General features: G+C 38.9%; 1 protein-coding gene across 4 annotated transcripts in view; it reads left to right on the top strand.

Annotated features, from left to right (window-relative positions):
- Positions 1-14,070, top strand: part of RERE (arginine-glutamic acid dipeptide repeats) — a 254,169-nt gene that overhangs the window by 62,716 nt on the left and 177,383 nt on the right. For all 4 annotated transcript variants that reach the window (XM_040585411.1, XM_040585410.1, XM_040585408.1 and 1 more), the window contains exon 2: positions 12,712-13,182. In XM_040585411.1, coding sequence (XP_040441345.1) covers positions 12,858-13,182 — 325 coding nt within the window. In that variant the 5' untranslated portion in view covers positions 12,712-12,857. The remainder of the gene's footprint in view (positions 1-12,711; positions 13,183-14,070) is intronic.

The following is a 14,070-nucleotide window of genomic DNA, read 5'->3' as shown; positions in this document are numbered from 1 at the left end:
CTTCTTCTTTCTTGCATGCAGTATTTTGAGTGTGCTTTTTGAATAGTGTTCCTGTTGCCTCATAGCAGAACCTGTTTGTGTACTGAAGAGTAAAGACCGAAGGTCATACTTCCACTAGTAAGGTTTTACTACTTGAAATACGAAGTATTTCTTACTGTTTTCTGTAAATGCGATAGTGAGATGTAATTGAATACATTTCAGTTGTTAAGTATTATGAAGCTATGAAGAATATGCTGACCGTTTGCTGTAGACAGTCTATAATACGAGACAGATCAAGCCTGCGTTTCACACATGAATAAGCACACTTAATCTCATGATTACAACAGTGCTGCTGTACTGGGAAGAGAGGCTTTGTAGGAAAGAAAACTGACGTCTGCTCTGTCATTAATCAAAATAAGCTGCTTGTCAGAGAAAATGAGACCAGTATCTGAATTCAAAGACCGTTTCTCTAGACAGATATATCATCTGTATTGATGCTTATGGAAAAAGTATTTTAAAATAGTGAACAACAAAAAATAGGTCCTGTTAGTATCTATTGCTAATTCTGATAAGGTTGTACCATTGTACCATTTCCCACCCCCCACCCCACCCCAGCCGTAGCACTGGAATACAGCAGAATTTGTTTCTGCTGCTGTGGAATTTTATGGAGCACTGAAGTGCTATAGCTTGAGTCTTGTAGATGGTCTCAGCAACTCTCACAATGCTGCTTTCTTTAGAGAAAAATTGCTTTAATTATAGCTGCATTTCAGTGGAAATGCCTGGTCAATCAGCTCATAGTAGGAGCTCACCCTACAGTTATTCTTCCATTTTGAGTAATTCAAATACATAGGCAGTTGTATGGAGTTAAATAAAATAGGTAATGTGGCTGAAAACCAGAGTTTTTGCCTTTGCTGCTCAAAGGGGTTTTCCAAAAATAACCTGATCAAGTTTTTGTTTGGGCGATTCAAATGAAGATATTTTGGAGGCTTTCTAGAAGATGAAAGGATTGCAGGAGGGCAGCAGTGTGTTCAGCTCTTTCAAAAATGAAACATGCAGTGGAGATAAGCATAACTAAAAAGCGTAGCTATATACATGCAGGGAGTGACATCTCACTGTTTCTCTCTCATCTGTGTTTGGTTGGCTGAATAGTAATCCTGCAAATCCACTTCTGTCTTGGTGTGGTTGCTGGAAGGAAAGCAAAGTAATTGTGCCTGATAAAAGTAGAATATGTTCAAAATAACCTGCTCTGTATCATAATGTGTTCTTGTTTAACTTTTTCTGGTTTTAAATGTTGTTAAGCAAGATTATGATGCAGATGTTTTCTTGGCTCCAAATGGCATTACATTCCCTAGATAATAGTTCTTGCTACAATAGCAGCTCTTCATGGGTCCCTTGGGCCTTTTTCTCCCCTAACAGCCTTTTAAAGTGAGGGAGCTACGTTGCGTTATATGGACATTTTTAAAAAGTCCTGTTTTTTTTTTTTTTAAATTAGTGTTATGGGATGACTGCTTAGACCTATATTGTAGTAGTTGTTTACATCAGCCTGAATGACTTCAGAGAAAAAGTAATAAATACATGGCTTCGTATTTACTGTTTGTGGATCATTGTTCCCATATGGTAGGACTACAGAGGCCACTAAAGCACCTTTTTAAATGACTAAGAGGAATTCTAAGCATCGTGGTTTAATAGAGTGGATCAATACAGTGGTCTGGGATCAGAATTCTTGTACTGTAGTCATAGTTCTGGATCTTGATTGCTCTCTGCTTTTGAAGTGGCCACCCAGCTGCTTAGCCCTTAAGCTTCTTGGTATATGTGGGAGGTGAAAAGAGTGTAGGATTTGGGAGGGGCTGTCTTCAGTGTTTTATGGATCACAACACAGCACAGTAAATGAGGGATGAACTCTTCAGGTGGAGACCAAACTAACAGCCTCATATCAAAGCGAGTGTGCAGACAGCTCCAGTGTCCCTGCTGTTTTTTAGATTTCTCACCAAACAGTAATAGAGAGAATAGAAAGTCCAGCTAACTTATCTGTTAAAATTGGGAGATCTTGTTGAGGGTACAGATACTTCCTAGGATAGTATTGATTTTATGTTGCTGCTCTTGAATTTGTGGAGCAATTGTGACTTGTTTGGAATTGTTACTTCTATGAAAGCCTGTGCGTAAAACTGTCTTAAAAGCAGGTGTTCTCAGAAAGCTTTTCTCAGATCGCTGTTGTGAGTATCATACGCAAATTGCCTGACCATTTTCAGAGGAGGTGGGAGCTGATATGTTCACCTCAAATATTATCCTTGGTCTTTGTCTACTCCGTGGTCAAAGCTAATGGTCTTGTGAAGTTTTGTTCATGGTACTTACTGAATTTATTACCTCTTCCAGGTAGATAGTTGTTCTACTTGTCCTGTGCCAGTTAGAATACCACAAAGTGAAATATCACTTTCCTCCTCTTAGATCCTTACCACTCTAGTCTTTAAAAATCATCACAATTGCCAGGTAACCCTGGCTGCTTTCTGAGGAAGTATTTAAAGATGTGTGAAACATTCTTGAGTGAAATGAAACATGTTCCTCCTCTGAAAATGTAACTCTGAAGACATGCAAAGTAGCCTGTCGCTTTAGCTTGATAAACGCAGAAGTAATTTTTTCACCTTGCAAAATCCTGCTTTGCTTCTGTCCTCTTGTTCCTTTAAGTTTTGTAGCATCGACATTATGTTGAAGAGGGACTGAAGGTCTTATGTAAGCTGTCACCCTGCGTAGCTTGTCTGTCAAAGAGACCCTTGACCTGGATTTCAGAATGATGCCATAATATCCCCAGTCAGAGAGTATCGATGTGAAGGGTGGAATGTGCAGTGGGAGAGCCCCGATATGTGGCATTACACAGATTGTGATTTAAAAACTGATAGCTGTGAGCATAGTTGGTGTAAGGTATGGCTCAGAAATACAAGATCTCTTGTTTTTCTTTTCTCAGGTCAAGTTGGGTAACTATCAGGGGGAGAAAAAAGAAGTTACTGTCTGTTGTGAGAAACACCTTGAATTGTCTGCCTTTATTCAAGTGATTACTTCTCAGCTGTGAGAGATGCTGATGAAGTCAGTGCCTGTTTGTTTTTCTCTAGACACTAGCTTCTTGAATCATTTGGGGATGATTAGTAGAGAGCAGTTCAAAGCGAACAAACATGCTTTTAATTGCATGCACTTACAGGGCTTACAAGAGCTCTGGACTGTAAATATGTAACTCATAATGACCATTACTGGCTAAAGTGTTCCAGTGCTATATTTACATTATAAACTCAAAATGCCCATGAAAAAGGCAAGGAAGGCAGCTGATAAGAGGCATATAATTCATTGAAGAGACTTGTAAGAGCTTTTTAAAAGATTTTCAGCAAACTTGGTTCCAGAAGGGTTCCAAACTATAGTCCTGTGACAGTTCAAGAACAGGCAGCAGACCCCTTCAACACCCACTCAGCTGTAAAGGTGGTAAGACACTGACTAGGTGACACAGTCCTCGGAGGGTCATAAGGTACGCAAGAACAGAGGAAGAAAATAAACTTTTTGACCAGTGCATTACTGTTGTAGGAAAAAATGTTTTTGTGTGTGTGTATGTGTGTGAGAACTTTGGAAGCCAGTTATCCTCTAAAGCTCGCAGAAAACTGTAATAAAAGGCTCATCATGTTTACCTTCATTTGTAGATCTCCAAGCTTTACAAATGCTCAAATCCTTTTCAGACATCTTAAGATTCTGCAACAGGTACTGCTGCATGGTGTTGTTAGACAGATGTTAGTTATCAACATTATCTTTTTCTTTCAGTAACATCAGTCAGGAAGACCTGTTCTCATTCAAGGCTGTGTAAGTTGGTTATTTTTTTTTTTCTATTTGGTGTTAGACTGTGACTTGGATTGACGTGGATGTGTTCGCAGTCATAAGCAGGCCTTTTCTAGACCTCTTGAAAACACTTCCAGATTTTCTCAAACTATTAACCGACGCCTCCCACTCACCCCCATCCCTCCTGCTTCAGCATTACAAAAACCTCAAAACAGCAAACAAGCAGAAGTCACTGTGCAGCATGTCAGAAATTGTTGTTTGGGAGTAATCTTTTGTCAACTCCATCCCTGCCAAGCCTTCACTCTTATTTTTCAGGGCAGTAGTAGAGATATTAAATCAGCATTACACTGAACACAGCACAACAGGTAGTGCAGCAGTAGTAAAAAATGCATGAATCTCGGTTCTTTTGGCAGTGTAGTGGGATGTGACGTAAGTCTTTGGTTCTGTTGAAATACCAAGTCTAAAGGAACAGAAGGCCCAGTACTATCTAGTAAGTTTTGTTATTGATGGGGTTGCAATTCTGTGTATGCTCTCAGATAGGATAATGCCCTGCTGCTGCCTTCAGGACCCGAGTTTGTTTTCCTTTCTTTACTACTGGCAGGGAGAGAGCTGTGTTTAGGCTCTGTATGTGGCAGTTGATTGGAAAATACTGTAGGTAAACTCAGCAGGATCTGTATTACAAAAGTTGAGGCAAGTATCTTTAGTAAAAAGTCACTTGAAACTTGAAAGAAATACCATCCAGGTGTAATGGTATAAAGCTTTTGCAGTATCTTTTCTTCTTTTCCTTCCTATGCTGGCTTATCACTGAATTTGACTTCAGTTTGCAATCTGTGGATGTGTGTTACCATGAGGCTGGTGGCTCTGGTCTCTCCAGTTTGAGATGATGAATGGAACATTCTGAGGGATATCCTGCATGGACTCTTAAAATACTTTGTCACTCTGAATATCTGCAACTCGCGTTTTCAGCGGCAAATGGAAGACAGGGAAAGAACGTGGAAGAAAGTTGGTAATAGATGTTCTTAGTCTTTTCTGAAACTTAAAAGGTTAAACTTCTGTGTGCCTCCCCAGTGAGGTTGAGCCCATGCAATCAATGAGCTTTATCATAGAAAGTGGGATCTTTTGAAGTGTAAGCTGTATAGAAGCCAGTTTTTTGTGTGTTTGGAGCAGGCATGTGCGTATTTGAACTGTAGTGCTAGTACTGCATTTTGGTACTTAGTTTAGCACTTCATTCTGTCTGTCTTCAGCTGAGATTTCCTAATGTCTTATTAAGGTTATTTTTCACAAATGATCTTGAAGGTGTTTTTAAAGCAGTTCTTCAAATCTTGTATGTGGAATCTTTATGGGCTGTTTTCTTGTCTCTCATTTAAATCTAATCCTTTGCGCTAAAACCAAGTTAAAATTCTTCCTTGACATAAAAATTAGAAAAACTCTGTGGAAGGAACTCTAGCAGTTACAGCACATTTCCTTTAAACTGGCATTTGCTGGAAACTGTGCCTTTTTGTCTTGCAATATGAGGCTAAAAGCCTGCAGAAGAATGCAGAAGTCCTTCTACTACTAGAAGGACTAGTAATAAGAATAACATCCTGTTGTGTATATATACGTGTATATAGGACTGGTATCACATGACCAAACAAATCTTATTAAAAGATTTATCTGTCTGGCTTAAATAAGAAAAAGGAGCTCTTCTCCATATTTGTAGTTACCCTGCCTACTTGGATGCCTTCCAGTTTCAGTCTCATAGCTTTTCTGTTGAATTTTCTTTCACATTATCTTTAGAACCTGACTCTTTAATACCAGTTAAGAGGTTGTATATGTGCCTTTTTGCTCTGATAATGATTTCCAGGTGTATAGATCAAATAACTAGAGTTGTGTGGAATGGCCATCTTAATAACTCAGTGCCCACCGTGATCTGACTACAGCTCTTTTCTGGTGGGAGATGTAAGTGTCCTGCTCTCCTGACTTGGATGGGAGGAAGTGAAAGTTTTTGTGTTTGAACAAATGATGAAACTTTAATCTGAACTAGATTTAAAATGCTGGGGGAAAAACCTTAACCATGTGAATATTGGGTAATGATCAGTTGAAAACAACGAATACGAACTTCTGCACTTTGGTTTTCTAAAGTGAAATTTAGAGGCTAAATCATGCCTGCTTGATTTCACATAAGATAACTTTGGCAGTAACTTTCTTTTTAGATTGCATTTGAAAATGTATAGGCAGATCTAATCGTACTCGTTATGACATCTTCTGTTCTGTCTGCCTTTGGGAGTGGAACTGAGAAGGGTTTAGTGAGAGAGTCAAATTAACACCTCGCTACTTTGGGGTTTGACTAGAGAAGGACTAGTAATAAGCTGCGTGTATATCCTGTGTCCTGAAAAGCAGCTGGGGCCTTTGTGTGTGTCCTTCTGGAGTGATGCTGCTCTCACGTTGCCTGTTAAATAGGTGAAGGATGCAAAAGACTGTTTCAGGAACACAGGGACTGTAACTGGAGCATTTTTCTTTCTAGCTTCATTTACACTGAAGTGTTCCTCTTGAACTTCTGTGGGCAGAGGAGCCATCCTCGAGACTTGTCTGAAGTTTTTATAGTTTTAACTGCACTACAGTTTGTAAGAACAATGTTAAACACCTTTTCTATATAAAAGTAGCGTTTGCAAGCACTTAATGCACTTGGGATATCGTAATAAGTTGCAGAACCCTGTAGGGGCAATGTTCTGTCTTGGTGAAGCACCTGCTCTCAGACTTACCTTTACTTGGGACGATTACTGCCAATCTGCCTTTATCATGTCTGGCCCTTATTCCTAAACTAAAGTTCCTGTCTCCTACCAGTATTGTAGTTTGTTTCTTTTTCTGTGGAGACCTGAACATTTTAACAGCAGTAAGAGCATTTGAGTATGACTTGAAGTCACAGGTACCTGTGTTTTCTTCTAGAAAGCAGAGAACAGAAGACTTAAGTGAGTAGCTCTGCAAACACAGTTTTGGCTTATGTTTGGTAAGGATCTTTAATGTCTGTGGCATGTGGGGTGGAGATCTATAAAGTTATCCCATACTGGATATAAAAATCTTGCTTGGATAAATGGACGTATCCTGAGGCTCTAGTTAAAAAGAACAATGAAAAAAATCTTACAGTGATTGCGGTGAAGCTAAAATTTTTCTTTGTTTTTCAATGTGTGTTGAACAAATAATGGCTGTGCTATTCTTCCACTCCTTTGGATATTTATATATCCATGTATATATGTATATTCTATATTGGTCTCGGCCATTGTACAGTGAAGGTTCCCCTTTTAGCTTAAAATACTTCTTTCTGAAATTAATTCCCTATGGAAGAAGCAGTAAACAGGTATCAAAGCCAGTTAATGCTCTTTAACCAGGGGTGCTGTAACCTGCATTTCTGTAGTATGATGACAGGAGCAGCTGCTTTGGTGGTGGTTTGGTTTAGTGAGAATGAGGAGCTGCCAATGATTAAAATGACTGGAAATCCAAGCTACAGAGCTTGCCAAAAACCACTTAAGATTTTCAATGTATTTGCTTCTGCTATCCTAATCCATATTTAAACATCTGTGTGATTACTGTATTTGGCAATATACATGGTGTATTATCCCAGTTTACTTCAGAGAACAAAAAAAGAAGGCTTGAAATATTTTTGTAATTTTTGTGATGGTGTTAAGTTTTATGGGTTCCACTTTCATGCCTTGTTACATATAGAATGATAAAAGTGTGTAACCCACCACAACATCTGTAACTGATGAATAAAGTTCAATCAGCAGATACGTTTTTCACAGTATTTACATTTTGGTCAAGAGTGATTGGGCAACATTATAGCTTTTGAATGTGGACTTGGTAGTATTCTCTTGTTCCAGTGTGGTTGGTGTGTGAAGTAAAAATGTATGAGACTAAATGGAAACGTGTAAGTTTAGATGATGTAGTATTTCAGTTTTAAGGTAACTTTCTGCTCTTATGCTTTATGAGATCCTTCAACATGTTGGATATATGCTTTGATATATAAAACCCTATTTGCTTTTGGTTTCTAGTGTTAGTAAATAAAAAGTGGGGAAGTAGCAAGAGGCAATATTGTATTTCACTGTAGAGGCAAAATATACCTTGTAATCTTTAAAACATGTTTGGATCATTGCTTAAGTAATGAAGATTATTTATCAGCTATTTTTCTGTGGTAGTAATGGCTTAATCTTAATTAGGTGGCTGCTGATAAAGTAATTTTTCTTTGGTCTTCTAGGAGGTCTGGATTACTGCTACACAGTTGAGGTTGTGCAACAGTGTCTTTCCCCTCTCTATTCCACCCCCCCCCCCACCCCCCCAGTGATGGTGCAACTACTCTTAAGGTTATGTGACTGCTTTATTCTGAGACAAAAATAGGCTTTTTTTGTTATGATGTTGGTTTAATCCTGCAATGTTTTTGAAATTTAGTATTTTTTTTATAATAGTCTTGGAAATGTGACATTTTTGTAAGAAAGTTGAGTAGTGCTTGCTGTGAGACTTTATTGCTTGCCTTTTAATGCTAGTCAAACTATGATTAGAAGAAGAGGCTTCCTGTACTGTTCGTAAATACATTGGCCATGAAAAGCACTTTTGAATGGGTTCTCCTGAAACAGGAGCTGGGGGGGGGAGGGGGCCAATTTTGCTGTATTGGTAGCTGGAAATTTCATACATGAACAGACTGAGCAAATTGTGGTATATACAAATCCTTGCATAGCCCTACAGTGAACTAAATCATTATGAATGTGGTGTTTATTTATCCGATGCTGCTCCTCTATGTAGAATGTTTGTTGTGGTGGTTTTTTGGTTTTTTTTTTTTTGGGGGGTGGGTGGGAGGACATGCCCCCAATAATTGGACTTTTAATAAAAACATTGAAGTACTTTCTTTCAATTTAATCTGGGAAAAACAGCAAGGACTTACATCTGCAGTTATGTGGAACATTCTTTTAAGTCCTGCAGTATTTGTTCTTGGTTGATGGCAAGAACTGGAATTCATCAGTGCTTCCCCTGCAGTGTGTGGCCCTTGATATTCAGAGGCTTCTCTTGTTGTGCTTCGTGGCAGGTTGTGTAGAGGGATTTTTCTCTCTGCTGGCAAGTTGGCTTTGCCTATGCCCTTAATAAGTGTCGATGAAGATAGAAAAACAAGAGTAAGGGGAAGTGCATTTGGAGGTTACTTTTGTGAAGCGATTTACCCACCAGCCATATGGAGGTCACTGTGTTTGATGTGTTGTTGACCCTTCAATAGACTCTGCTAATGTAATATGGTTCACTTGAAATTTACTTTTAAAGTTTGGCAAAGAGCAGCTTGCGTTGAAATTGCAGCTGCTTTTTCCAAATTACTTGCACAACTCTGGTTCTGTGAAACTTGGAGAATACAAGGAACAGGTCAGAATATTTCAGGATGCAGATAAAATTAATATGGATGAATTATCTGTCAGTTGCTAATGAACTTTGGGTTTTTTCCTTCAGACAGGAAATTTAAATTCCTTTTTCCTTTACGTTTAGCGATGTGGGGTGGCTGACACGTTCTCAGCCTTTCATCTTGAGACTTCCCAGCAAAAACCTCTGTAGCTTGTCAGGTTTCAAGCCTGCTTTTTCTGTTGTTTGCCACCCATCCCTGATAAAGAACTATTGTCGTGACTGCTGATGGGTTATTGCTTTTTTTTATCTTGGAAATTTTTCATATAAATAAATAAATAAAACTGTCTTTAAAAAAGGACGTTCTGTGCTTTGCAGTCAAAGGATGGTGCTTGTGCTACAGTTGCCTGTGCCAGAAGAGAAGTGTGATCTTTTTACAGTGTTGAAAAGATAGTGATGCTGAGGTCTTCCACTTGGAAGATACATTGACACTCTTGAGAGAGCACAGAAAAGCTGATGCAGCTTCTTTAGGGACACTTCAGTCTGTTGTTAATATCAGGTTGTGGTAATTCTATCATAAAAACTAGTGCTTTATGCTCAGGAGAGAGAGCGCTAACAAAATACATAGGTTGCGTACAGATGGGACTGTTTTAAGAGTTGTTTCCCGAATGTATTATCTGTTTGCTGTTGTAAGGTATAAGTGGGCTAGTATCAAAGAAGTGGTGGTGGAACATAAATTCATTTGGTTATAGCTGCACTGCATTTAGTCATTACCTGCGCATATGCGAAGTTGGTGTTTTTTTAGTGCAGTTGGAAAATGAACAGAATGTGAGTTTTTTGGTCATGATTTTGTGCAACTTGAACCTTGCATAACCTTAAGAAGCCGTGGTACCTATGTTGGTGGTAAGCCTATATCAGCATATGAGCTGAATTCTGTATTGTATCGTCTCTTAATGATATTGGACTGTGTGAGTGTTTCTTAGATGCTGCTGAAACATTCTTGTCTTCGCTGAAAACAAGACAAAAGGACTTGCTCTTTGGCTTTTTTCTCTTAAGTTCTCCAAAATTAACTTGTAAACAACGTTCAGGTTTTACTAAACAGGAGAGGGTAGTGATTTACTACAAGTAAGACAAGAAGCAATGTAAAAAGCTCTGAAAAGAATAGGGTTTTTGTTTAGATTTCAGTTTGTTGTGGCTTTTGTACCTAACTCCAAAAATTGAGCTGTTGAGAACTGGGGCTAGTATATAAGAATAATCAGAAGTGGCTGGATTTTATCCATGCTTGGAAGTCATTGAATAACATTTTTTAGGTTTATCCTGTATCGTTTAATTTCTGATCTCAAAAGAAAGCAAAGATCTCTTGTACATAGGCTGAGATGCCTACGTATAACTTGTAAATTTTAGATGACCCTGGGAAAGTAATCAGTTTTCTTTGAAAATTAATAGATTATTTACTCTCCAAAGATAATCTTGTATCGACAGCAATAGAAAAAACTTTCAAGCTTGCTATTGGGGAATTTCCTAACCTCTGGAAATTTAAGGCATTTCTTATTGAGTCCCTGCAGACCATTGCTACCACTGTTATTTGCGACTTCTCAGGCAATTGACAAGTTCATTGTAGTTTATTGGAGTTTTGTTGGATTCCCCTTGTGTGTTATCAGAATGATGGCAGCTGCTGCAAGGAGGAAAGAAAACGGAATAATTTCCTACCTGGATGATCGGTTCATTCAGGAAATGCCTGAGAGATTCAAGCCACAGCCTGAATTGTATCGGCAAAAGCAATTTGTCTCTCTTTGGCTATTTCCTTTGCTGGAAGTAGTAGTCAACAGGGGCAAGAACACTGTAATCTGAGATTCATGTAAGAGTGAAGACATCACAAATCACTGATTTCTCAGCTGACTTTTTAAAAATCAAAATAGTCTTTTTTTAACCTTGTCTGATGTGGTTTTGGATGCTTAATGCATGAACATTCAGTCTTACTAGATCCCTGACTTTCATGTGATAGTGTTCTACACAGTGGACTAATTTTGGGTTGCACCCGATAGTAGCTTCTTGAAAGCCTATGAAGTGGATGTGGGTAAATCAGCTCTACCTTGAACTGGTGAACTAGGGAAAAAAGGCAACTTAATAAGTTAAGTTGGATGCACCCTTCTTGAAATATCCCTCCTTTCATGAATATGAATATTTACAGAAAAAATGGTATGTTACGATTCTTGTTCATCGGTAGCTACAACTGTTCGGACTGCTGCTATTGAGCCATATTAAAAGGCACTTGCAAATACTTTAGTTGTTGAAAATTCACTAGAGCTTTTCTTATGTATGTGCTGCTGGCTGTCACTCAAGGATGTATCATGCAACCTGTCAGTCCAGATCATTTTGCTTTAACCAATAGAAAGGACATTTTAAGAAAACTCCTAATTTTCAGTCAAAAGACTAAAGGATGTAACTGCATAGGGCCAGTATCCTTTACCTTTTGTTTGACTGAGGTTTGGTAGTAGTGTCTCATGGGGAATTAATCCAGGCCCCAGTTGCAGGGTGCTCTGGAGGGGTGTCAGTGAGTGGCTGCGCGTGGTGCGTAGCTGCCCATGGGGGTTAAACCACAGCAGTATGCAGCTGCTCTCTGCACTTGGTTGTGGTTTGAAGATCCTGTCCCATAGATCCAAGCTTGCAAATACCCTTGTAAGAGCAAGTCAAATTTTTTAAATCTAAACTTGCATTGAACAAAGAAAAGGATGCAGTTGATGTTAACTGTAATGATTAAATCATCAGGGAATTAAAAAACATTAGGATTATCTCTTCCCTTACTATTTGCCTGCATGAAACTGAATGTGTTAAGATGATGAGTTATAAAATCCATCTCCATTGTTTGCTTATTGGTAAAGCAAGCATGAAAAGTCATGTTTTTGATAGATGAAAAAGAAGATTTTGTTAGTGCACTTGTAACTGCTGTGGTTTGGTTTCAATTAATTAATTCCTGTAATCTGTGGATTACAGGTTAGCTCTATTTTTGTAAAAGCAGGGTAGGGGCAAGCAAGGTTTCCTAACAGATTGCCCTGGAGGTGGCAGATGGCATTCTTTATTCTGTATCAGCTTTGCAGGGCATCCATTGCTAGAGGTGTTGAGATGTAAAACAATACGGCCATTTGCTAAACTTTTCCATTTGCTCCAGGAAAAAAAAAAAGTTTTAGGTTCTTCCTTTCTTGCACTTGTCCCTTCCTAAATGTTTTTCACTTGCATGCTTCCTGTTCAGCTTCAAGTATAAAACGATGCATATTCTCAGCGAGGACTTTCCATCTAAAAAGTTACTGTATTTCTGTAGTGAACAAAAGAATCTTTATAAGTATTGAGATCTTTGTGAGGATGGAGATAGCTTCAGGCATTTTACAGACACTTCATGTTGTTATTTCAGTGAGTGCTTCAGAATGCTACCTTGTATTTTACTGTCTTGTGTTTTCCATACTCAATTGCTTTAGGATGTGGGGTTTTCTTTGGTTGTAATTTTTATTTTCAGAAATTGAAAGAATTTTGAATATTAACATGGGCTTTTCCCCTCTTTCTCCCCTTCACCCCTTCAAGAACCTTTTTAAAACGCTGGGGTTGTTGGAGTGGTTGAATTTTTCCTGGATTTGAGTGAGAAATTCAGAAGACTGAAGCCCAGGCTCACTGTCTACCTTTCACGGAGGCCCAGCCGTGAGAGGACAGAAGAAGGCACGTGGCGAATCATGACAGCAGACAAAGAAAAAGACAAAGACAAAGAGAAGGACAGGGATAGAGACCGAGATAAGGAGCGAGACAAGAGAGACAAGGTGAGGGAGAGTGAGAACTCACGCCCTCGACGGAGCTGTACGTTGGAAGGAGGTGCCAAGAATTACGCAGAAAGTGACCATAGTGAAGATGAGGACAATGACAACAACAGTGCCACCACAGAGGAGTCCACAAAGAAAAGCAAAAAGAAACCACCCAAGAAGAAGTCCCGATACGAGAGAACAGACAACGGTGAAATAACATCCTTTATCACAGAGGATGATGTTGTATACAGGCCTGGAGGTAAGGAATTCTTACGTTTCCTTTGAAAGTAATTGTGTACCAGAGCTACCAGTTACTTTGCTGCAGCAGACAGCGCTATGTGCTCTCTGTTAACTTAAATTATGATTGTCCTAGGGGCAGGTTGCCCCACTTCCATTGGAGACAAGTATGGATATGCATGCAAAAGCTTTCCACTGTACCTTGCAATATCTGATTTGTTGGAAAAACTTAGTTCCTCTTTGAAAAAGAGCCACCCTTTTTTCTTTCTACTACACTAATTATCTGTGTATCCTATGGAATCTCTGTCCGTGGAAATTTCACAACTAAATTGGATAAAGCAGGAGAGCACTTTGCTCCAACTTTGGAATGAGACCTGATCTAAGCTAGAGATTTGACTAGGTGACATAAAGAGGTATCTTCCAACCTTTCTGACAAGTTTTTCTGCATATCTGATTTCTTTGTAGAGCTCCTCTCCTGTCTTCTGTTTGTGAAATATAAATGAGGTGACTTAAGATCTCATATCTGTTATGCCATTGATTTCACCTCCCTCATTAGTAGCTAGTTAATGCCTATGCACAGCAGCTTAGCTTTTGGTCAAAACAGTGTCAGTATCAGTAAGTGTCAGGGATGTTTAGGGACAGAAGCAGAAGCTTGCAGTGCACTCTGGATGTGCCTCATAATTACTGCCAAGTTTACGTAAGGTTTGTACGGTCTCATGTAAGGTTTCAAGATCTAACCTGTGGCTGCTGTCAGCTAACTTCTTCCTCAGAAGAAGGAAACTGTACTTAGGAATACAGCTAGCTGAATAATCTCATTTTTGAGTAAAACCAGCTGTGTTCATCTCCACAGCATTTTAAAAGTGTTGATTGTAACTACTTCTTCCACCACAAGGAATAGTTGTGTTTGGCT

This window comes from Falco naumanni, chromosome 3 (genome assembly GCF_017639655.2).
Source record: "Falco naumanni isolate bFalNau1 chromosome 3, bFalNau1.pat, whole genome shotgun sequence".
NCBI classification, from domain to species: Eukaryota; Metazoa; Chordata; class Aves; order Falconiformes; family Falconidae; genus Falco; species Falco naumanni.
This window is presented reverse-complemented; position numbering and strand designations above follow the sequence as displayed.